Consider the following 21,725-nt stretch of genomic DNA (forward strand, 5'->3'; position numbering starts at 1 on the left):
AATTGCCATCTCCTAAATGAATAATTGATGGTGGATGTGTAATGGCTGAGTCATCTTATGCGTAACTTTGGGAATTTATTCACATCAAATCTCCTAGTCGATTTTTGTTCATAAACCACCACTGATTAACAAGATTTTAAATATATATATATATATATATATACTTATTTACCTATGCTGATGTCCGGACGTTGTAAACATAGAGGAAAGGGCGGAGGTGGTGCCTACTAAAGGTTGTTAAATAAACAAATCAATCAATCAAATGAGAAATGATGTGGATTAAGAAATAAGTTTAGTTTAAAATTGTAGTTTCCTCAAACAAGACTAGGTGATGATCCAAACATAAAATCAAACTTTTTCTCATTCTGGGTGAAGAACTAATTAACACAGATAACCAAGAACTATAGTGTCTTCTACTTCTTCAAAAGTTCATTGGATCAAAGCTGAGGCATGTATGAAACAGATAAGAAGACAGTTTCCTCAACACACACCTACCCAATTCTTAAACGCTAAAGCTGCTTCTCTCTTTTTAAGCTGGGATTCTGTCTGGAATTTGGGAGCCTTGCCCTTGTAACTTGTTCTATGGTACTTCAAGAAGAGTGTTCGGTACTTGTACTTATCGATGAACATTTTCCCTTTCTCCATAATTTCCACCACTTCATTTGCACGACTGAAGAATCCGCCCCTCACGAACGTGTAAAGAACAGAATCCAGGAGTTCCTGATCAAATTTCATTGAGGTGGCAGAAGCAATAGACTTCATCTCCCCCCAAAGCTCCGTCACCTCTATATATTTTCCTCCTATAGCAGCATAGCCAGTGACCATAGAATGGAAAGTTTGAGCATTCAGGGCATGCCCCAAACTTCTCATCTTCGTCAGAGCTTTCTCTGCATCCTGCATCAATCTCTTCTTGCAGAAAAAATGGATTACGCTGTTCCAGTCGTGAACCCCGGAATCCATTGTCTGTCCTTCCTTGATTTCCTGCAAGAGCTTTGCCATCAACCTAGGTTCACCACCTCCTCTTGCACATTCGTTTACCAACCTTTCGAACTCCTGATGACCAGCTCTTGGTATCTTCGCCTCTTTCATCTCTTGGTACAAATGGAGGGCCCCCTGTGTATCATTTTGAAGCACCCTGGATTGGATCAATGCCTCATAAGAGCTTGAGTCTAGCTGGATCCCTTCCTTACGAGCATCTCTTAAAAGCGATGCTGCGTTTCCTGCTTGGTTTGCTTCACAATATGCTTTTAGAAGAGAAGAGTATACAGAAGAACCAGTTCTTACACCAGCCAAGCACATCTCATCAAGAAGGTCATGTGCTTTATCTAACCATCCGAGTGATATGCATGAATTAATGACATGAACCAAGGCAGAATCATCATTGGAAGCTGGGGAATCTTCTTTACCTGCCTTTATAAGAAACTCTGCCAAATCCTTGGTCTTGTCCGCTTCTAGAAAGGCCTTAACTAATTTCACAAATATTTTTTCAGTTGGCTGGAGGATACCGCGGTCTGTTGTTATCAATTCAACTTGGCTCTGCAACTTAGCTAACACTACACCAAGCACTTCCTTTGCCTCAGCCTCAAGTCTCAAGAAATTTCTATCCATAGAAAACTCTTCATAAGATATTAAGGGGCTAATAATATGACCATATGATTCTCCAGAGCTTGTACTTTTCCTGGATTGAAAACCCGATCCAAGAGGGGACTTATTTCCCCTTCCAGCAACATCGAATACCAGTGTTGCTAATGCAAGAGAATTTCTTGCTTCTTTCGCTTTCCGTAGCATTTCCAAGACCATGTTGGATGCAGCATCTAGATCCCTGAATTTCAAATGGCATGTCAGCAAGCAATTGTAGAACTGCCGGAACTGAATATCACTTACGTTAGGGGATTCATCGATGTATCTTTGAAGTTTCCTAAGCTCATCTCTTCGTCCATTTCTCTCATATATTTGTGCCATTAATATCAATAAGTTAGCATCAGTTTTGACACCAACTCGAGGCATCATGTCAAGGAGCTGCTCTGCTTTCCTAGTTGTCCCAAACATGAGACAGCCAGCCAAAGCAATGTTGAAAGCAGTAGTATTCGGCTTCATAGCAATCAAAGGTGCGTTAGACTTCTTACGCGGGTCGATCCTATTATCTTGGAACAAGTAACCAATCTCAATTATCAACTCAGCAGCAAGGTAAGCCCCTTGAGCTGTTTGAGACATGTGAGCCAAGATAGCAGACCAGGCAGCAACAGGCGGAAACTGTTCCATTTCTACCATCTTTCTCAAAACAGTCGACGCAGAAATGGGTAATCCAGCTTTGGCAAGACCCAAAGAGAGATAAATCAGTGTCTCCTTCTCTAACAAGTTCTGTCTGCTTTTCTCAATAGCCTGTTCTACCAACCCATAAGCCCTCTCAAGCCACTGAACATCAAAGCTTTCTACAAAACTTGTTAAGAGCTTATTGACAACAGATTTCCTAAGAAACCCTTCCATCTGCATATGCTGCTCATGCAACTTCCATGCATCATTTAGTCTGTGCTCATCAATTGCACTTTGTATCTCCATAGTTAATTTAGCCGGGTCTCGAGCCTGGACCAAGATTGTTCCCGCCACAGTTGAAAAGAAGTTTACTTGAAGTGTAAAGTGATCTGGAAATCTCAAAATAGCATTTTGTACATTTGAGTTGGCCAAAGAAGAAGAGACAACGAACCCAGAAATAGGCCCGGCATTTGAATAAGCTCGAAGCTGGGATTCAGAGGCCCGAGCTATGCTATAACTAGCATCAGCAAGTGCAAGATATAAAACAGAAGGGCAAACTGAAGCTGTCCGATGGTTGAATTTCCTCATATGAAGCATCTTATCCAGGCAGAAACATTTACCAATCAACTCACTACAAACAAAAACACCCTTCAATTTTTCTTGAAAGATACATTTTTTATAACACAGCGCCGAATTCTAAGTACAGAAGCAAGTAACCGAAGGCTTGTAATCGGCCAATATCGTTGAAGCATTTTATCAAGCAGCTGATAATCAAACTGAGGTTGCAAGGAGAAGTGCGGTTTATTGGACGTGCAAGGATAAGCTCAAGTACGCGAAAAGTGGAAATACTTACTGTTAATTTGGCGTTGGAATGTCCGCCAAGTTCGATAGGAAGATGAAATGCAAATGTGCAGAAGAAGAAGTTGATTCAAAAGGGAAGAGGAATTGAGTGAAGGGAAGAGGGAAAGAGGCGGGTCGGTTTTGAGGAGGAGGATACCGTTGGGGCTATTCATGGACAGGTGGGCTGCTTTGACAAATATCATAGGGCCCATTTTAATTTTATTTTTTTAGAAAAGGGTCCATTTTTATTAATAGAATTCTTTTGTGTCTGTTATAAAGAAGTGAATCCCACCTAGATAAAGTTAGAGGGTATTAGTCAAAAGATAATGATGTTGGGGAGAAATCATTATGTCTCCCTTAAAAGCCATTTGCTTTGCCTATAAATAGGCATTATATTTGCTTGTAAACACATACGAAAGAGAGAAGAGAAGAGAAGAGAAGAGAGTCAAGAGTCAGAGAGAAGAGAAAGAGTGGAGTCTATCTGAGGAGAAATTCTGTCAGTGTAAACATCACGAAGAGAAATATAATTCCACTCCCAATATTATAGTGGTACTTCTCATCCTCTGATTATTCTAGTTTTATAACAGTGTCTTTTTTTTTTTTGTCAAAGTCAGGAAAGAATATGAGGTTTTCTCACATACACATTATCAAGATGCGATGTGATTGACGATGTGATTTCAAACTTGAGACAACTGGTCTGCAAATCAAAGTCATTTTTCATTGAACTAAACCCCATCAGCTAATTCTTTTGTATAATTAAGTTTTCTTTTTCTCTTGTTTATAATTGGTTTAGAGAAAGAAAAAAAAAAAAGTCTTGAGAATAATTTTCTCTTTAGAGACATGGGTTAAGATGATAGTTGGTCATGACAACGAGCTTGTGAAAGTTGCACAATTGCATTAAAAAAAAATATATACTTTTCTTTTTTTAAGCCATTGAAATACAATAATAAACTCTTTTTTTTTTTTTTTCTTCCCTTTTCTTGGGTGGGTGAGCCAAGCAGGGGTTGCCGATTAAAAAAAAAAACCAAGCAGGGCAGATATAATTATGCAGAAATCCAAATTTGTTGTGACCAACGTGACTTGGACATCTTATTGTGAACAAATTCTATTTCACATTGACTGATATGTCTGCGAAGTCTTATTGCAAAGTCATACTCAAATCCATGAAATTTTGTTTCAACAGGACTTAGAAAAATATGTACGATTCTTTTCATGTTTGTGAAAACCAACTTTCAAGCAAAAGCAAAACATACAACATGCTGTTAACTTAGCAGAAAGCCTCTCTCTTTATTTAAGGTTACAACCCAAAATTTACATTGGTAGACACTCTAACACATTCTCACCTTACCAGCAGGTAAATATATACAATATTATCTCAGAACCACAAAACTGCAGCAGCCTCTACTTAGGGCTTAACAAAAACCTCTACTTAGAAAGAAGAACTTCAAAGCCCTCCAACTTCCCCCTTTTTTCATGCATAAGCACGTCCATGTTCAGGCTGTTCATTTGGTCCCTCAAAGAAGAACTCATCGTCTTGGTTATTGAAGATGCGATCCACTTCTCTTGCAGGCACATTGAAAGCCAGCTCTTTGGCTTCCCTGTCAAACTGGCTCACCACATTCTTCTTCCCTACCAGAGGGACCCTGATGTTGTCATGAGCATTGACCTCAAAACAGATGATTTGCAGGTTGCTATTCCTCGAGGCTATGGCTGTCATTGGGTGACCAGCTGGTGCAACAAAAACAGCCCCACGCCTCAAGTTTCCGCTTATTTTCTGGTACCTTGGGCTGCTCTTCCGTCTCTGCTGCGGCTGTGGCTGCTGCTCCGGCTGCGGCTGCGGCTCTTGTCTTCCGGTTGAGCTAACATGAGGACATGCCATCTCAAAGTAGCCTTCTCCATCTAGCACAAAAGAGATCTTTGTGGCTCTCGAGTTGAAGTATGGGCCCACCATAGCCCCCTATATTACAAAACAAACATACAATTCATTGAGCTATTGATTTCTTATAACTGTTGAATCGAATTGGGTTGAGAGAAATTTGAGTTGGGTTGTTTACTTGGGTTATGTTGGCGAAGGAGACGAGGAGGTCGAGGTCTTGAAGCTGCTTGAAGTCGTTGAAATCTGCTTCAAAGAGACGGCCAAATTTGTTTGCTTGGGAGGGATGCTTGCTGAAAAGATTGAATGCATCACTTGATGATTGTCCACCATGGAAAGGCAAGAAGCCTTCGCTTCCACCTTGGCCGTGCTGTTGGCTCAGTTTCTTAATTGGTTCTTTGGAGGCCCTGGTTATGCTGCCCTGCCTCTGCTGCCCAAATAGCCTCTCCAGCTTATTTATCTCCGTCTGTTTGATTACAGTAAATCAAAATCATTTGCACAACAAATATGATTAATTTACCAAATTAAAGAAAAAGCAAAATACTTTGTACCTTTAAAGCGGCTTGAAGTACTTGTGGGCTGAATGCTTTGAAAAACGATTCTGGGTTTTCACCACCAGCAGCATAAAATGCCTCGTACTCACCAGGAACAGAGACTGGCTTCATGAAATTGACAATGAAGAGCTTTTCATTCTCATCTCTGTTGACCATATAAACAGGCGTACCTGCTGGAATTCTAAAGAGATCTCCATGTTCAAGATTATGGGTCTCTCTCTTCTCTCCCCTAACTATGGTAACGGCTGGTCGACCTTAATTCACATAAAAATACAAAATTAATCAAAGATAATAACAAAAACAGTTGATTAATTAAGACCCAAATTTTTATATAGAGAACAATTATCAAACAGGTAAGCTACTTACCCTGGAAAACAAAGAGAACAGTATCAGCATCAAAATGGGATGGAGCTACAAATGCGTGTGGCTTAGTGACAAGAAACCCAATTCGATAATTCTCAATGGCGCGCAAAAGATCTGACCTTTCAGTGAATTTCTGAAGAAGCTGAAATCTGCCTTCCTCTGTTTGAACTCTGGTCTCAAAATGCTCATCTTCGAAGAAGTAAGGATTTTGGTCTTGTTGTTGTCGACCCTGAAACTCCTCCTCCTCCTCTTGCGCACGTCCGGTCTCTGATATTGGATAAAAGCTTCCTCCTCCTTCCGATTTCCTTCTGTGTTTCTCTTCCTCCCTCTTCTGCTTGATGTATTTGTCACACCCTTGCTCACACTGTTCCCTCTGTTTTGAATCAAACCCTTGCTGGTGTTCGCACTGGTGCCTGCACTGCTTCAGCTCTGGGTCTTGCGTAGCCGAAGCTACATATACACTCAGAAACAGAACAGACAAGAGCAAGGCAACCAAAAGAAGCTTACTTTTCAACGCCATGGCTTTGTGCTTCAGATTTTCCTTGATTTCTTGATGAAGGTGGTGAATGCAGGGGAGCCCTATAAAAAGGAAGAGATCATGGAGATAAGGGAAGAAGGCTCGAGGGCATGCATGGCGACGAGTGTCCAATTTACGTGTCAAATGTTTAAAGTAGTTTCGAAGCACTGATCATGTAGGCTTGTCATTAAATGGGAACGACAAAAGGGTTGGGGGGGTTTGGAGTTTTGATCTGCTTGCATTTGGGTCTGTGTAGAAAAGTCACCGTGTCCACGTGATTCACATGGCAGTGGCATGTACGGACATGTAAACGCTTGCAAACAATTTTTTGTTGACTTATCACTGCGTTTTTTATTTTATTTTATTTTGGTCAGACTTCTCGATGATATACATAGAGAATTGTGGTAGACATGCAAAATGGTTCAAAGTTATGAACTCTCTCTCAAATTTAAACAAGGAAACAAAGATAATTAAGTAAATTGATGATCTTGAACCTAAGAAATAAATAACAAAACAGAGCACATGTTTGGTACAAGAAATTCTTAATCATTTTGGCAAACATATGAGAACTAATATGCTCCCATTTTTTCTGCAACATCTTCCATCTGACATAGAATGAGTGGAAAATTAACTCTCTCAAAGTTCAGCCATGCCCTTCCCTGTTTTGGCATCATAAGTCTTCTCCAACGCAACATTCAGAGGAGTGTCCTTTGGACCAGCTGCAACCAAAGTTTATGATGAAAATTATCAGCAGTAGATATGGCAAACAGAGATTATCCTATTTTATTTTTGCCCTTTTACAAGAACCAACAAAAAAGTATAGTTTTCGGGACTTGAGATAAGTACCAACAGTAGGTCTTGGAGTGGTTCTTATCTTCAAGATCTCAGGACGAGGGATTATAGATCCCGATGCCCCTATTCCTCTAGATACTCGAACTTTTGTTCCATCCTCAAGATATCTAACACCAACTTTACAAGCCCTCCTGCACAAGTAAAACAAAGAGCAAAACACCAAGGGGTGTCAAAACACAATGTCAAGAGTGCATGCCTGCCTACCCTTTCACAGGATCAACAAAGAACAAAATACTAACGATTTTAAAAACATAATGTTAAGAGTACATCCACACCCTGTCACTGGATCAACAACTTGCACATTTGAGGCATGAAGAGGGGCTTCGACAGTAAATATCCCACCTTCATGGCCTTGGCCTTGCTTGATATGTTTCTTTACCTGCAAAGACAAAGTACTTGTTCAGCGGCAAACAAAATCCATATAATTCGTAGGAATATCCAAAAACCTTGAACATTGAAATTATAAGGATCAAATAGATCAAAGTTTTTCATGTAGTTTACAGAACATCATATACTACATGGTTCTTGCTTGGATGGTATCCCTTCAGCCCCTAGTGTAAAGGTCTTGCATTTGAAGTTCAAACCCATGGATTTTTCCAACAAGACGGAACTCATTACATATACATTGCACAAGATAGAGAATTTCATAAATAATATGAACATTAGAAGAGCTTCAACCATTAAAGATGTTTTTATAGATAATCAAACTGTTTACAGACTATCAACAGGCCCAAAAACATGATTTATAATTTATTATAGAATATCAACAATATCAATCTGATTTGAGTGGCCAAAGGATTCTTAACAAGTTTTCTCAGAAAAAAATTGATATAATAAACAGCTCAAGAAATTGTAAGACAAAAACAGGTCAAAGGAGTAGTATACCAATAATAAGGCTAGATTGATACCAGATTTTTTCCTTCCACAATAACACGATTCTGAGAGCGAATGACTCGCTTGATAATACCCGTATCACCCTTGTCTTTGCCCCTTATTATCATCACCTGCAAATGAGATTGGAAAATAGTTCACTTATATATATAGATACAGAAAAAGGCAAAGAGGCAAAGAGCAAATGATCTTCATCGTCCTCACATTATCTCCTCTGAGAACCTTCCAGTGCCTAATCAGTTTCTCAGCCGCTTTCCAACCCATTTCTATCAAATACAGATATCTGCAGAAGCCATGCACAAATATTAAAACCAAAAGATGTGGTATTTCAATGTTTGATCAGCATCACACTTACTTCAAATCTCAAAGCATAAGAACAAGCAATCAAGTACTAATAAGCATCACACTCGCATCAAATATCATAGCATGAGAAATAAGCACAAGCATTTGCTTGCTTTTCACTTCTGCAACACCACCATTTCCTTATTTCAATAACTGTGCATCGAATATAAGATGACCTTCAAAGATTCACATTTTCATTTCGGTTCCAGGGTTAATCTAGATTTTGGGTTTTTTGCCTATTAACGTAAAATATATAACTATTTTATACTTGTGATAACAAAACCACACTTCAAATTTTCATGATGGATATAATTGTTCATGGCAAAAAAACGTCGCATTCCAAGTAAAGAAAAAAGGAAGCTGAAACCAAATGCGCTCTAACTAGTCAATATCTTTGAGACATTTTATCAAGCATTTGATAGTCATACTATTCTTAACAGGAAATAAACAGGAAAAGTAGGTGCAAATACGCGAGCAAGAATAAGCTCGAACCTCAAGTAAAGTAAAAGTCGAAATGCCTACTGTTAACTTTGTGTCCGTATGGGCTGTGAAGTTCGCCAAGAAGAGCTAGGCAGAAGAAGAAGACGAAGTTCAGACTTATCAGAGGTTCTAGAGGAGGGGAGGTGAGCCAAAGAAGACAACGATTTCTGTGGGCTTGAAGTTGGGCCCAGCTCGATTCCTTCGGGCCAAATTCTTAGAAAGGAAAACATTTGGGACAAATAATTTTGATACGGTGTCGTTTCCTCTCTTTTTGGCAAGCATTTGGTGTGGGATTGTGCAACAATAACTATTGAGACATTGCTTGAGAGGGTTTGTTCTTCAAATACTTATTTCTATGTACGTGGAGCAATTGTCCCTTTAAACCTACCCACAATTCAACCCTATAAAAACAATCCCATGAAAAAATGACAATGACAAGTCCAAGTTCTTAGAAACTACAAAGTTGAAACTATAAGGGCCAAAATGGTAAAACTGACAAACTATAAGGATCAAAAATTAATGTCCGCCTTGATTAATTAAACCTACCCACATTTCAAACCTATAAATACAATCCCATGACAAAATCTAAATATATATATATATATATATTTTCATATATCTCCACCCAAATGGAGTCATATGATATACCCACATTTCAAACCTATAAATACAATCCCATGACAAAATCTAAATATATGTATATATTTTCATATATCTCCACCCAAATGGAGTCATATGATATCCACCATTAACAATTAAGACGTTGTTTGAGAGGGTTTGCTCAGATACTTGTTTCTATGTATGTGGAGCAATGCCTAAGAGCATCCACGATAGGTTCCTTAAATCACATTGTTAGACAAATTTTAGGGAGGAATTAGAAAAATACAACTTCAACCATGCTTCCTATCTACCTCCTAAAATAGAAAGACCTGTAAGAGCTCATAATAATTATATATAAAAAGGATACAAAATAAATATATATGTTTTTTTCACAATATAAGCAATGAATGTGTTTCATATATGCAGTGTGGCATTTCAAAACCGAACGTCGCATGCCAAGTAAAGAAGCAAGGAACCCATAAATAACCAAATGCGTTCAAATTTGTCATTGAGACATTTCATCAAGCAGTTGATAATCACACTAATCTCTACAGAAAATTAACAATATAAAAGTAGGTGCTACAAAACGACCAAGGACGTGTAAGATTTTTGCTTCTCCAAAACAGTAATTTTAAAGTTAAACTGGCAAAAGCGCTGATCATTGTGGTATCATTTGCTACAGATGTGTAGCTACTAATATAACGGGAATGAGACCCATGGACGTTAAACAATAGCAACTTGCAATCAGATTTGACGTGCACAACACCAGCGGAAGAACAAAAGTGCTCTGCGATCCTCACACCCCAGTCATCCTGCAAAATGTCCCCGACATGCCCAATTTATGAGGTATTAACTTGCACATGCACATATCCTTGCTAGATGCTTTTCTTCTTTCTCCTCTGTCTCTTCATGGAATATCAGTAAGAAATTATAAAACAAAATGAAATGTTTTTCTTCCATCTTAGAAGAACAAATTCTGAGAAGATAGGCGAGTATCCTCTTCAACCACAAGAGCATAGGCCTCTAACACGGATGGAACCGGAGTCATAGCCAAAATCCGACCACGAACGGAATCAAACTGAGGATCGAGGCCACCAAGGAAATCAATGCACACGGTCAACTTCAATTTCTTTTTTTGTGAAGAGCCACATAAGTAGGGTTGGTGAGCGTGGAAGGACGGAGGCAATCAATCTCAAGCCTACAAATACAATCCCATGACAAGTATAACTCTATCAGTAAGATTTTCTCATTCTCAAAAATAACTAATTGTAAGGTTAAGATGGCCAAAGCATTGTCACTCTTCAGCTTTATGATCATCTTTGTCCTCCTTGGTTCAGGTACGTCTCCACTTATGCCAATAGGTTCGGAATATTTAAACTATCGTTTGTATTAAGAAAATCACAATGTCTTACAATCATGATTGTCATTTGTGCAGCTACTAATGCGATGGGTATGGGACCCTCAATTACTCCTAATTTCGTTTGCAGACAGGTGCAATCAGATATCCCATGTGATTCAATTGAGCATGCCAAACAGTGCTACGCAAGATGTGTGTCCAAAGATCCCGAAAACAACCCACATTGCGTAACAGCCCCGGGCACCAATGTATCATTTTGTACATGCACAGTTCCTTGTTAGATGTTCTTGTTCCCACTTCATTTGTATCTCTTCTTGGAATATCAATAAGAATGAAATAAAATGTTTTTCGTAATATAAGCAAATATCCATCATTCATTCTATTTCTTTTTTAATACAAGCAATAATTTATTTTGAATTAATCTAAACTACAGAGAGGGGGATTCATCTCGCAATTTTGTTTTCATCCAAGTGAATTAAGATTGCAGAGTTTTGTGTTGAAGAAAATAAAAAAACGATTTATTACATCTTGCGAATTAATACACTATTTATGGATGAAAAACTCCTCCACAAATTAATACATTATCAGTAGAATGAAAGCTCGTTAATTAATTTATTGCATATTGCTCTTCCTCTGTGGTTGTAAGTGCTTGCTCCTTGTCTATTCAACAAGCTCAAATTTTGATATTCTTCAGCCTTTCTGCAGCACAATGCAAAACCCCACAATTAACCTTAATTTCATGCATTTTCCTAGTAAGTTCTAACAATTAAGTATGATATTGATTGATACGCGTATACCAAATTTACAGTTTGACGATATAAACATTTATCTGATAACATAAAACACAGAAGAAGAAAACTTACCGGCACTCTCTTTAATTGCACATTCAGTGTCACAGCTCATCTCACAGTAAGTTTGACCGTGGGCGTCGCCGTCTTCGCATTCCTTCAAGCAGTTGCCGAAGCACTCCTTGTATTCCTTGTGATCACCGTCTTCTGCCTCAGCCTCCCGAATGTGGAGTGCTGCAACAACCACCACCAACATGAGAAACACTGCAACAAGCTTCTTGGCCATTCTTCCTTCTCTAATTGGCTCTTGTTGTTGTTTAACTTTCGGTTTTGATAATTATTTAATTAATTAACTTCTTCTCTGTTTCAGTGTTTCTCAGTGATTTGGTTGATATATATAGGGATTTGACAGCTTATTTTAGGCAATACTGGTGGTTGATATTGTTCTTGCATATGAATAGGGTTGGGAGCGGGGTGCAAATTCCTTCTGAATTGCACCAAGAAACGGTCTTTCCGCCCCTTTCTTTGCCCCCAAACTTTTTTTTTCACAAAAAGTGGTATTTCACAGAATTATTTAAGATAGTTTCATAATAATTGTGTAATCTCAAAAGTTGAAACCGAGAATGAGCTAAGCCAACAATGTATATAAAGCTTACGCAATGGAGATTAACATCAATCCCAAAACAATATAAAATGATTTTAAGACAGAAATTTCATTACAAGATGTAAATATGATGTATACCATACAAAATTGCATATATAGAGCCACGTAGAAATTTCACTAAAAGGACTTACAATCCATAAGTCCGAAAATTATAAAAGGGAATGGTATTCGCGTATCCCTAAATGTTGAAATCGAGAATGAATTAAGCCAACAATGTATATAAAACTTACACATATTAAAATCGATCCCAAAATGATAGACCTTAAGAGACACACTTCTATTACAAGATAGATGAATGTGATATACCATACAAAATGGCATATGCATAAGAAGGGTAGCAGCAATAACTATCAGTAGGACTTATAAACCACGAGTCCCAAAATTATGAGTAGGAGAGAGGGTGGGGAAACATAAGATAGAGTAGATGCTGATGGTGATGGGGTCAGTCGACCACTCCCTGGAGTAGATTGTGTTGGAGCTTCTGATTCTACTGGTGGAGATGTTGGCTGCAGATCATCAGCTGTCCCAGATTGTGGTGCAGGAGCTTCTGCCACTGCCTTAGAAGCTGCACACCAGAAATGTTTGACCAAATTGACCAATGCCTTCAGAAGTCAGAAAAATAAAATGAAAAGAAACAATTAGCAAATTTGTAATTACCTCTCGGACTTAAAGGAGAAGAAGCTGTTGGCCCTAGTAAGGCAGGACCTGGAGCCGCTAAGGGACTAGCGGAGGCTGCAATTTAAAAAGAAATTTTGCACAATTAGCTTAAAAGTATAATTCAATTGGTCACACTAAGACTAAATTATAATTAGAAAAATTGCAAGATTATGTGAGTGGCAGAGCACCTTTGCACTGTAATGGGATGCCCCCCATGTTACAAGCTCGAGGAAGAGAGAGCGCCAGGGTTCGGTTAATGGGCAGTTGGACTGGGACACTGGCAGTTATGAGAAGGCAAGCACAGTCCGTGCCGGTGCCCAATAACGACTTTACCGAACTGCAACAGCTCTGTGTTGGTGGTGACGTGCCATTGCTGCTGCTCCCAGTGATATAATTTATGCATGGGGTGAAGTTGCTGATCATTGAGGCTGTGCATGGCGTGCTAATCTGCCCGTTAATCAACGTTGGCGAAATGATTAAGAGGGTAATTGGGATAGTAATCAATCGAAAAGCCTTGAACAATTCCATGAGTTAGGCTTCAATGGAATACTGAGGCTTAGAACTTAGTTGAGTTTGGCCCAAGCTGAGGAGATAGTTTATAGTTCGTTGAAAACATAATTTTCTTCATTAAAAAAAAAAATTTAGTGAAAAAGAAATTTTAGAAATTTTTTTTTTAAAAAAAAGAGTGGTTTTGAAGTGGGTTTTGGAGTTCAACTACTTTAACTAACGTCTTCCATACTTGAACGAATCATTTACTTGCAGGATTTGCTTTTACTTGAATGAGGAAAGTTCTAGGTATTGGCTATCCTCTGAACAGAGCTTTGGGGCAGAGGATTGGTGTTCTAACTACGTAAATTTGATTCAAAGTCTATGTGATTTGTCCCTCTCAAACATAAGTTGTTTGTTTATTATCTCATTTTTTTGCCTAAACATGCTAATTGTTATTTTAGTGGGTCCAAATTTAAGGTTTAGGTAATCTAAAAATGGAGCCAATCATTAATTGATTTGAATAGTAGCACTTTTCTTATCTTATGTTACAAAAAGCAGTTTTTGGTTGCCAACAAACAGAAATTCAGTAGAAGTTGGCCACCCAAATACACCAATTTATTTCTCTCTTAGGAAAAAAAAAGTTTCCTATATAAATCCCATCTCATCCCTTCCCTTTCCTCACTCAAACACCGGATATCTAATATACAACATAGGGTAAATTTCACTTTACTACTCGGATATCTATTATACAATATACATCTCCCCAACTTTTGAAACTATTCTTTCAACAAGTAGAGTTGAAGATATGGCATTCAAAGGAATTGAAATGGCTCTAGCCCTGGTCCTTGGGTCCATGCTTTTGGCTGGAGCCATGGCTCAATCAGGCTGTACCACTGCACTCACAAGCCTGGCACCATGCCTCAACTATGTCACAGGAAACTCATCAAACCCATCATCTTCATGCTGCTCACAGCTTTCTAATGTTGTCCAGTCATCACCACAGTGCCTTTGCTCATTGCTCAATGGTGGCGGCTCCTCATTGGGTATCACCATAAACCAAACCCTTGCTCTGTCTCTTCCTGGTGCCTGTAAAGTCCAAACTCCACCTGCTAGCCAGTGTCAAGGTAAGGAGGCCAAATTATTTTAAGTATTGACCTAACAATAAGGTTTTTTATGGAGAAAAAGAAAAAGAACATTTTAGTTAAATTGAATATTGTTGTAGCAGGTGCCAATGGACCTACAACAAGTCCATCAACTCCTCCAGCAAGTTCCTCTGCAGATCCCTCCAATCAAACACCTTCAGATGCTTCTACACCAGAAGCTGCAATTTCGCCTTCGGCCTCAGACATTCCTTCAGCTTCAGGTATACCTATATCTTCCGTAACTAATTAGTCTGGAATGTTATGTTGTTATACTGTAAATTTCGGTCTAAATATAACATGTGACATGTATAATCCCCTTATCTTTTGATGCTGAGTTGTAGCTTTGGGTGAATGCAGGAGAAGGGTCGAAAACAGTTCCATCCACAAACGGAAACACATCTGATGGAAGCAACATCAAAGCACCCCTTCACTTTGTTCCCTTGCTCCTTTTCGTTATCTCTTGTGCTTCTACTCTCACCAGTTTTTGAGTCTTCTACAGAGAGTTGGGGCCTGTTCTAGTTGTACACTTATTTCATTACCATTTCTTTTCAATTTTATTTGGGTGTTCGTGGAGATGATCATTATTTTTTATGTGGACTCTTGGCGATGGAAATCACTATTTGTACTTAGAGTGTGTGTTTTTCTTTATATCATTTGTTTGTACTTAACTATTTACAATTCATAATGAAGTATGAGTAGGGTACTCTTGCTCTCTTTAAATTTCATATTCAACCATAAATTCATAATCTACCTCTGCCGAGTGTCAAATGATAAAAGATCAAAACCGATTAAAATTGAGTTGGATAGATTTGATCAGTTAGTTTTGGCAGATTGAATTGGATCTTGAACAACCTTAATATAATAGTTTGCATTGAAAAATAAGATAAAATTGAGGACCGAAAATCTTCTAATATGGGTTATTAATTTAGCATATCATGATTCATAAGCACCGCAGCCGTCCATAGAAAAGCTGGATAAATTGCTTGACGAACACGTTTGAGCAGCTCAAATGATGAGCTCATGCTCCTAAATTCCACATACCCTAAAAACGAAGATTTTGATTCTTCGCTCCAAGTTCTTAAATTTCACAAGCAGCACCATAACAAATAAAAAAAGGGCAACCACTGCTCCAACGGACTAATTCAATAAAAACCAAATGGTTAAAGCGAAAACTGGTTACGTCTTCGAACCACATTTTCGGGCCCAGGCCCAATTGAGTCTAGTCCCACAATGGCAGTGACCCATAAATCTGACAAAAAAAACAATGATACTTGTAGAGGCCCATCTCTCTTCGTCATTCAACCCAACAAGCATTTTCAATTTTTTTTTAAAATTATAATTCATTCAAGTAAATATGCATATTCAACTATGTGATGTGGGCTCATGGGTTGATTTAGGGTTTTGGTTATGTTGAGTTTATGGACTTTGTTTGGGTTTATGGCTAATTGTTGTAATGTGGGTTAGTAATTTTAGTGCGGCTTTTGTCTGTGTTAGTTTTATTTTTAGCATGTTAGTTTGTTACTCTCTTGGAATTGGTATTTTAGATGTTTTGTTGATGTCTTTGATTGTACCGTTGAAGTTTCTATTTGCTTAAAAATAATTATTATTATAAAATTTTAAAAAAAAACTATGTGAATTACCAAATGGTCCAAATCCGCAAGGGACTTATAGTTAAACGATTAAATATTTATTCATGCATCCGAGATTTTAAGATCCTTAATATCGCTCATATGAAAAAAGAAAATGGTACAAATCTACCAAAGGAGGTTGGCCTGCCTTTACTGGACAGTCGCAATAAGCATCACATTTTCCTTCTATGACCTTAACCACGTTTGATTTTTAGTGCACGCGTAGGGCAAACTTTATTAAATTCCAATGCTTAACTCTTAAGAGTCCCCCTCCTAAAGTTCTAGTTTAACAAATAAAGTCTGTTGCAAAGTAGGAAAAGTTGGCAACCCAATTAGAAAGCCAAGCCAGCTGCGTCTCTTTGGGTCACAATTTCCCCTTTATATATAAACCACAAACCCCTCTTGCTTATACCAAAAAAAAAACCCATTACCAAGAACTTGTTCATCATTTCACATTTCACAGAAATATAGTGTCCCTTGCAAATCATAGCCACTCTCACTCAAGAATAAAAAAATGGCAGTTAGGGGGATTGAGATTGTGCTAGCTTTGGTCCTTGCAGTGGTTCTGCGGGAAGGGACTGTTGATGCTCAATCAAGCTGCACCAATGTGATCATCAGCATGTCCCCATGCCTTGATTACGTAACAGGAAACTCATCAACCCCATCTTCCTCATGTTGCTCACAGTTGGCTAATGTGGTCAGCTCACAGCCAAAGTGCCTCTGTGAGGTTCTTAATGGAGGCCCCTCTTCCGTTGTTGTGAAAGTCAATCAGACTCAGGCATTGGCCCTCCCCTCTGCTTGCAAAGTCCAAACACCCCCGCTTAGCCGATGCAGCGGTATATAAAAAAAATTTCAAATTTCAAAAAACATAATGTATGTGATTCTGCAGGTTCTATAAACCTATGAACTAACCTCTGGTCATGATTTTGCAGGGTCATCTCCAACAGGTTCTCCCTCAGGGGCACCAACTTCTCCTTCAGGTAACCAATTTGATTCCCAAACTCACATTTCTTTACAATAGATTCTAATCGATTTACAATTTGACATATTAATCACTGTAGATGTGTGTGTGTGTGTGCAGGGAGTGGATCTAAAACTGTACCATCACCATCACATGGAAATTCTAACAAGATGGCATTTCCTCTGCTGTTCTTCTTGCTCTTCATTGCATCATATGCTTCAACTTCCACAGCCAACTAAGCTCCTCTTCCACGAATGTTTATGTAGCTAGATTCATGGGACTATATAGTATAGAGTGCCATAAACTTTTTCTTATTTTTGCATATTGTTGGGTGGCTGATTGGTTTCTGGTTTTTGTAAATCCTTTGCTTGGGGATTCAGCCCCTCATGGAATTCAAATAAACTAGTCACAAATTTTTTACTTTGATATATATAATTAGTACAATCAATCAAGTATGAATGAAAATGTGTGTAGACATGAAAATAGGTAAACATATCCAATTAGAAAGAAACTCCGCTAAATATGAGTAAGGAAACTTCTGTGAACAGTATGGTCTAACTTCAATACCTTCTTCTAAGAAAATTAAGCATTAAAATTGTGACGATCAGACCAGTAAAACTAGACATTATCAAAGGAGAAGACATTCCTTTAAAGATAATAATGAATTTTATATATAAAAAAATGCAAATATAATAAAAGAAGAAATTGGTCTAAAATGCCCACGAAGAATGGGAAAAATAAAACTACAGATAAAAGTAAGATTGAATGTTGGAAATGCAAAAAATTTGGTCACTATGCTAATGAATGCAAGGTCAAAGGATACAATAAAACAGCTAAAAATCTATGAGGAAGAAAAAGCTCAATTAATTAAAGTCCTTGAAATACGAAACTCTGAGTCAAGTGAAAGTGACATCTCAGTAACCAATTCAGATTACTATAGCTCTTCTGATTATCAGTCAAGCTCCCCCGATATTCAATTCGGATGTAAGAATAATTGCTGCAACACGAAATCAATAAATGTCCTTACAAAACAAGAAGAACAAGAAGAATTATTAATTGACCTAATTAGTAAAGTGGAAAACCCAGAATTAAAATCAGAATACCTTAAAAAGCTAAAGAAAATAATTAGCCACAATAAAATCGGTCAAGTCATCCCAGCCCCAAAGATAAATTTGACTACTACTCTAGAAAAATTTGATCAAAAGAAAGAAGGCTTATTATCACAAAACATCCCTGAGGTTTACGAAACTATCAGATTGCATCCTTAATGTTTTTTTGTGTCACTTATGGTCCTCAAAGTTAGTATGTGCAATCACAAATGGTCCCTGACATTAGGGTCTGTCAAAAACTCTGTTAGTTTGCTATCGTGGCATACATATATATCACAAAACATCCCTGAGGTTTACACACTTATCACAAATGGTCCTTATGAATTTTTTTTTTAAAAATTTAAAATTCATAAAATTTTGGTTTTCTTTTTAAAATTATTTATAAATGAAAAAACAATTTATAGAAGGATTTTAATCTTGAGGACCATTTATGAACCCTAAACCTTTAGTTTTTTTTTTTCATTTTTAAATTTTATGAATTTTAAATTATTTTAAAAAAACTTCATTAGTTTGTTGATGTGGCATATATATGGAGCCCACATCTACAATAATATAGTGTCACATGTATTTAAAATTTAATATATATTTTAAAATAATTATAATTCATAAATTTTAAAAAGAAAACAAAAATTTTATGAATTTTAAATTAAAAAAATTTCGTAAGGACCATTTGTGATAGGTGGGTGAACCTTAAGGATGTTTTGTGATATACATATATGCCACGTCAGCAAACTAACGGAATTTTTGACGGAACCTAACGGCAGGGACTATTTGTGATCATACATGCTAACTTTGAGGACCACGAATGACAAAAAAAAACATTAAGGATGCAATCTGATAGTTTCGTAAACTTTAGGGACGTTTTGTGATAATAAGCCAAGAAAGAAATTACCTTGCAAGACCTCCAACTTGAAGTCAAAAACATAAAGAAGGAAATTATCACCTTACAACAAGCAAGTCATGAACTACGAAATGAGAATCTTGAAATAAAACAAATTCTTGTAGAAAAATTAGGATCCAGTACTCCAGAACAACTCCAAGAAGAAGATGAAAAGGAATCCGCCAACAGTGACAAAGCAATTAATGTTATTAAACATTTGAATTTTAGAAAATGGTATTCAAAAGTCAGTATAATTATTAACAACTTTAAGCTTAAAACAGTAGCCTTTTTTGACTCAGGTGCAGACTTTAACTCTAAAGGCACGTCTCCTCACAACCCTCATATGGACCAAGAACCAAGTGTGTAAAAGAAGGCAATTTGACCCGCCTTAGCACTACAAACCCATCTTCATCATTTTCCCATGTACTATTTCTTTGACACTTCAATAGGGTCTTCCTAGAACACCTATCTAATCAATTTTCTCCCATTCATTGGCCTCAGTCCATTGGTTGAAATCCACCTATACAATTGCAATTCAAAACCGACTCATCCAATGCACTACACACCACAAACTTGTCACAACTATTGACAATCGTAAAGTTCACAATCACTAAACTTTTCTCCGTCTAAACAAAAAAGGAGAAAATGAAGACGGAAAAGAAAATATTGAACTTGGAAACGAGGTTTTTAAACTAGGTTTTTGCAAGAGATGAGTAAAGTTCCCATCATCTAATCTGACAAACTCTTTTCAGACATACTTTATTTGGTCTAGCTAATTTATAACCACATTGAGAATTGATGATAATATAGTTCATATTCACATCATCTAGGTAGTTGAGAGTGGTTGTGTCTAGCTCATATTAACATTGAGATAATTGATGATAATATAGCTCATATTCACATTGATCCGTACATTGAATAATAATGTAAAATATTAGTTTCATCTTACATAATAAGGAAAATCCCATTTAATTTACCAAAATTAACAACTTGTTATCTCATTAGTCATTTTCTTGTTATTGGCCCTTAAGGGTTGAATCGCTCGGGCCAGACCAATTCTATCTCAAAAATGCTAAGCCTAGGCCCTACCCCAAGGGCCAAGAATCTTTGAGTTTATGGGTGGGCCGATGGGCCGGGCCTATATGACCATATCAAATAGGCCACATATATTATATTTAAGAGTGTTGCTAAATGAACTCTAAAATTAACTGAGTACACCCTATGATCTAAGTTCACCATAATATTTAAATCAAAATATAAAATTAACTAAGTATATCCTATTTAACTACCAAAAATACCCATAATACACCCTCTTTAAATAAATTTAAAAACTAATAATACATATTTACAAATGAAATAATTAAAAAAGATTTATTTATAAAAATAAAATACTTAAAAAAAACCTACCCAGCCCCCACAAGAACTCCATAAGCACTATGTATGTAATGATTTAATATTAATGATGGAGTAGGTGTTTTTGGAGTAAATCAAGTTATCCACAAGCTTTCTGGAAGGACACTACAACCAAATTTATCAATTGTTTTCCCTTCAGATTGTGGGATGGATTCAACATCCTCGACATTATTTTTCTTGTGTTTACCTAAAGAATAGATAGAGCTAGCTCTGTCTTTCTTTTTATGAAAAGGAAAGTGGCACGGATTATTTTCCCCTGCAGATTTAGTTTTGCATTTCTCCTGAATACCTGCTGCTTTCTCAAATGAACTCTTAGATGGAGCTGCTGAACGTACTTCATTTCCAAATGAAGATTTTTTGAACTTCTCAACTGAAAGAAAAACTGTCTAAATTAATTTTCTCCCCATGATAGGCTTTTGGAGTAGTATTCAGCTCAAGTTCTGCTGTGACTTTGGGCAATACAAGGACTGAAAAATCTTTTAAATTGACTGGAAATAATTGAAAAGTTTTGTTTGATTATGGTTGAATAAGGTGAGTAGGGTGTACTTATTAAAATTTTATTTGTTTCACAATTCAATATATTCTTTTTGGTCATTTTATATTAAGGTAAATTAGTAATTCAATAAATATTTTGGTAGTGTGGTGTACTCAATTAATTTTAGGGTTCATTTAGCAGCATCAAATACAATGATTAATAATACTAGTTTACTTTTATAAACATATTAAATGCAATTATAATTAATGGTAATATTAAATGCCTATATGATCATATTAGACCCCATCCTTTACACAATGGGTTAGTCTGAGTCCGCCTATAACACCAAGTTAGGCTAGCCCATAGTCCGAAAAATAGGGCCGAGTTCGGCCTAACTTGTAACCTTGTGGGTTGGTTTTAAATAAAATATTTCAACTTATTGTATATCTTTCACTGTAATTGAAATACTTTGATTCAACTTGTGCCATCATCAAAAGGGTTTAACGTATTTTGAGAACACTTGGGAGTATAACACTATGGTGGGTCAGTGTTTTATTCTCGAGATTCTCAAGGTACGTGTCGTTGTCACGTGATAGG

General features: G+C 37.2%; 7 protein-coding genes across 11 annotated transcripts; 2 read left to right on the forward strand and 5 right to left on the reverse strand.

Annotated features, from left to right (window-relative positions):
• Positions 1-275: 275 nt before the first annotated feature.
• Positions 276-3,220, reverse strand: LOC117637670 (pentatricopeptide repeat-containing protein At1g03100, mitochondrial). Its single transcript, XM_034372629.1, has one exon. It carries the CDS (start codon positions 2,848-2,850, stop codon positions 481-483), a length of 2,370 nt encoding a protein of 789 aa, XP_034228520.1. The 5' UTR covers positions 2,851-3,220; the 3' UTR covers positions 276-480.
• Positions 3,221-4,355: 1,135 nt separating this feature from the next.
• On the reverse strand, positions 4,356-6,724 carry LOC117637503 (sucrose-binding protein-like). The gene is made up of 4 exons (XM_034372407.1): positions 5,887-6,724; positions 5,518-5,774; positions 5,148-5,432; positions 4,356-5,050 (listed from the first exon to the last, which is right to left on the reverse strand). The coding sequence occupies exons 1-4, from the start codon at positions 6,401-6,403 to the stop codon at positions 4,565-4,567; spliced, it is 1,545 nt and encodes a 514-aa protein (XP_034228298.1). The 5' UTR covers positions 6,404-6,724; the 3' UTR covers positions 4,356-4,564.
• A 139-nt stretch (positions 6,725-6,863) lies between these two features.
• Positions 6,864-9,164, reverse strand: LOC117637766 (50S ribosomal protein L24-like). 5 transcript variants are annotated; one of them, XM_034372770.1, is made up of 6 exons: positions 9,008-9,164; positions 8,348-8,426; positions 8,161-8,256; positions 7,492-7,631; positions 7,250-7,383; positions 6,864-7,119 (listed from the first exon to the last, which is right to left on the reverse strand). In XM_034372770.1, exons 2-6 carry the CDS (start codon positions 8,405-8,407, stop codon positions 7,037-7,039), a joined length of 513 nt encoding a protein of 170 aa, XP_034228661.1. In that variant the 5' UTR covers positions 8,408-8,426; positions 9,008-9,164; the 3' UTR covers positions 6,864-7,036. The 5 variants fall into 5 exon arrangements, with proteins under 5 accessions (XP_034228661.1, XP_034228659.1, XP_034228660.1 ...); XM_034372768.1 differs by having other exon boundaries at positions 7,247-7,383; positions 9,008-9,160; XM_034372769.1 differs by having other exon boundaries at positions 7,247-7,383; positions 8,978-9,160.
• Positions 9,165-11,364: 2,200 nt separating this feature from the next.
• Positions 11,365-12,072, reverse strand: LOC117637980 (major pollen allergen Ole e 6-like). Its single transcript, XM_034373053.1, has 2 exons — positions 11,786-12,072; positions 11,365-11,621 (listed from the first exon to the last, which is right to left on the reverse strand). The coding sequence occupies exons 1-2, from the start codon at positions 11,994-11,996 to the stop codon at positions 11,596-11,598; spliced, it is 237 nt and encodes a 78-aa protein (XP_034228944.1). The 5' UTR covers positions 11,997-12,072; the 3' UTR covers positions 11,365-11,595.
• A 652-nt stretch (positions 12,073-12,724) lies between these two features.
• LOC117638842 (non-specific lipid-transfer protein-like protein At2g13820) lies at positions 12,725-13,559 on the reverse strand. Its single transcript, XM_034373994.1, has 3 exons — positions 13,220-13,559; positions 13,032-13,106; positions 12,725-12,939 (listed from the first exon to the last, which is right to left on the reverse strand). Exons 1-3 carry the CDS (start codon positions 13,557-13,559, stop codon positions 12,725-12,727), a joined length of 630 nt encoding a protein of 209 aa, XP_034229885.1.
• Positions 13,560-14,210: 651 nt separating this feature from the next.
• On the forward strand, positions 14,211-15,262 carry LOC117638097 (non-specific lipid-transfer protein-like protein At2g13820). Its single transcript, XM_034373192.1, has 3 exons — positions 14,211-14,644; positions 14,746-14,883; positions 15,020-15,262. The coding sequence occupies exons 1-3, from the start codon at positions 14,326-14,328 to the stop codon at positions 15,148-15,150; spliced, it is 588 nt and encodes a 195-aa protein (XP_034229083.1). The 5' UTR covers positions 14,211-14,325; the 3' UTR covers positions 15,151-15,262.
• Positions 15,263-16,689: 1,427 nt separating this feature from the next.
• Positions 16,690-17,679, forward strand: LOC117637764 (non-specific lipid-transfer protein-like protein At2g13820). The gene is made up of 3 exons (XM_034372766.1): positions 16,690-17,126; positions 17,223-17,270; positions 17,372-17,679. The coding sequence occupies exons 1-3, from the start codon at positions 16,805-16,807 to the stop codon at positions 17,488-17,490; spliced, it is 489 nt and encodes a 162-aa protein (XP_034228657.1). The 5' UTR covers positions 16,690-16,804; the 3' UTR covers positions 17,491-17,679.
• Positions 17,680-21,725: the final 4,046 nt, after the last annotated feature.

This window comes from Prunus dulcis, chromosome 8, assembly GCF_902201215.1.
Source record: "Prunus dulcis chromosome 8, ALMONDv2, whole genome shotgun sequence".
Taxonomy (NCBI): Eukaryota; Viridiplantae; Streptophyta; class Magnoliopsida; order Rosales; family Rosaceae; genus Prunus; species Prunus dulcis.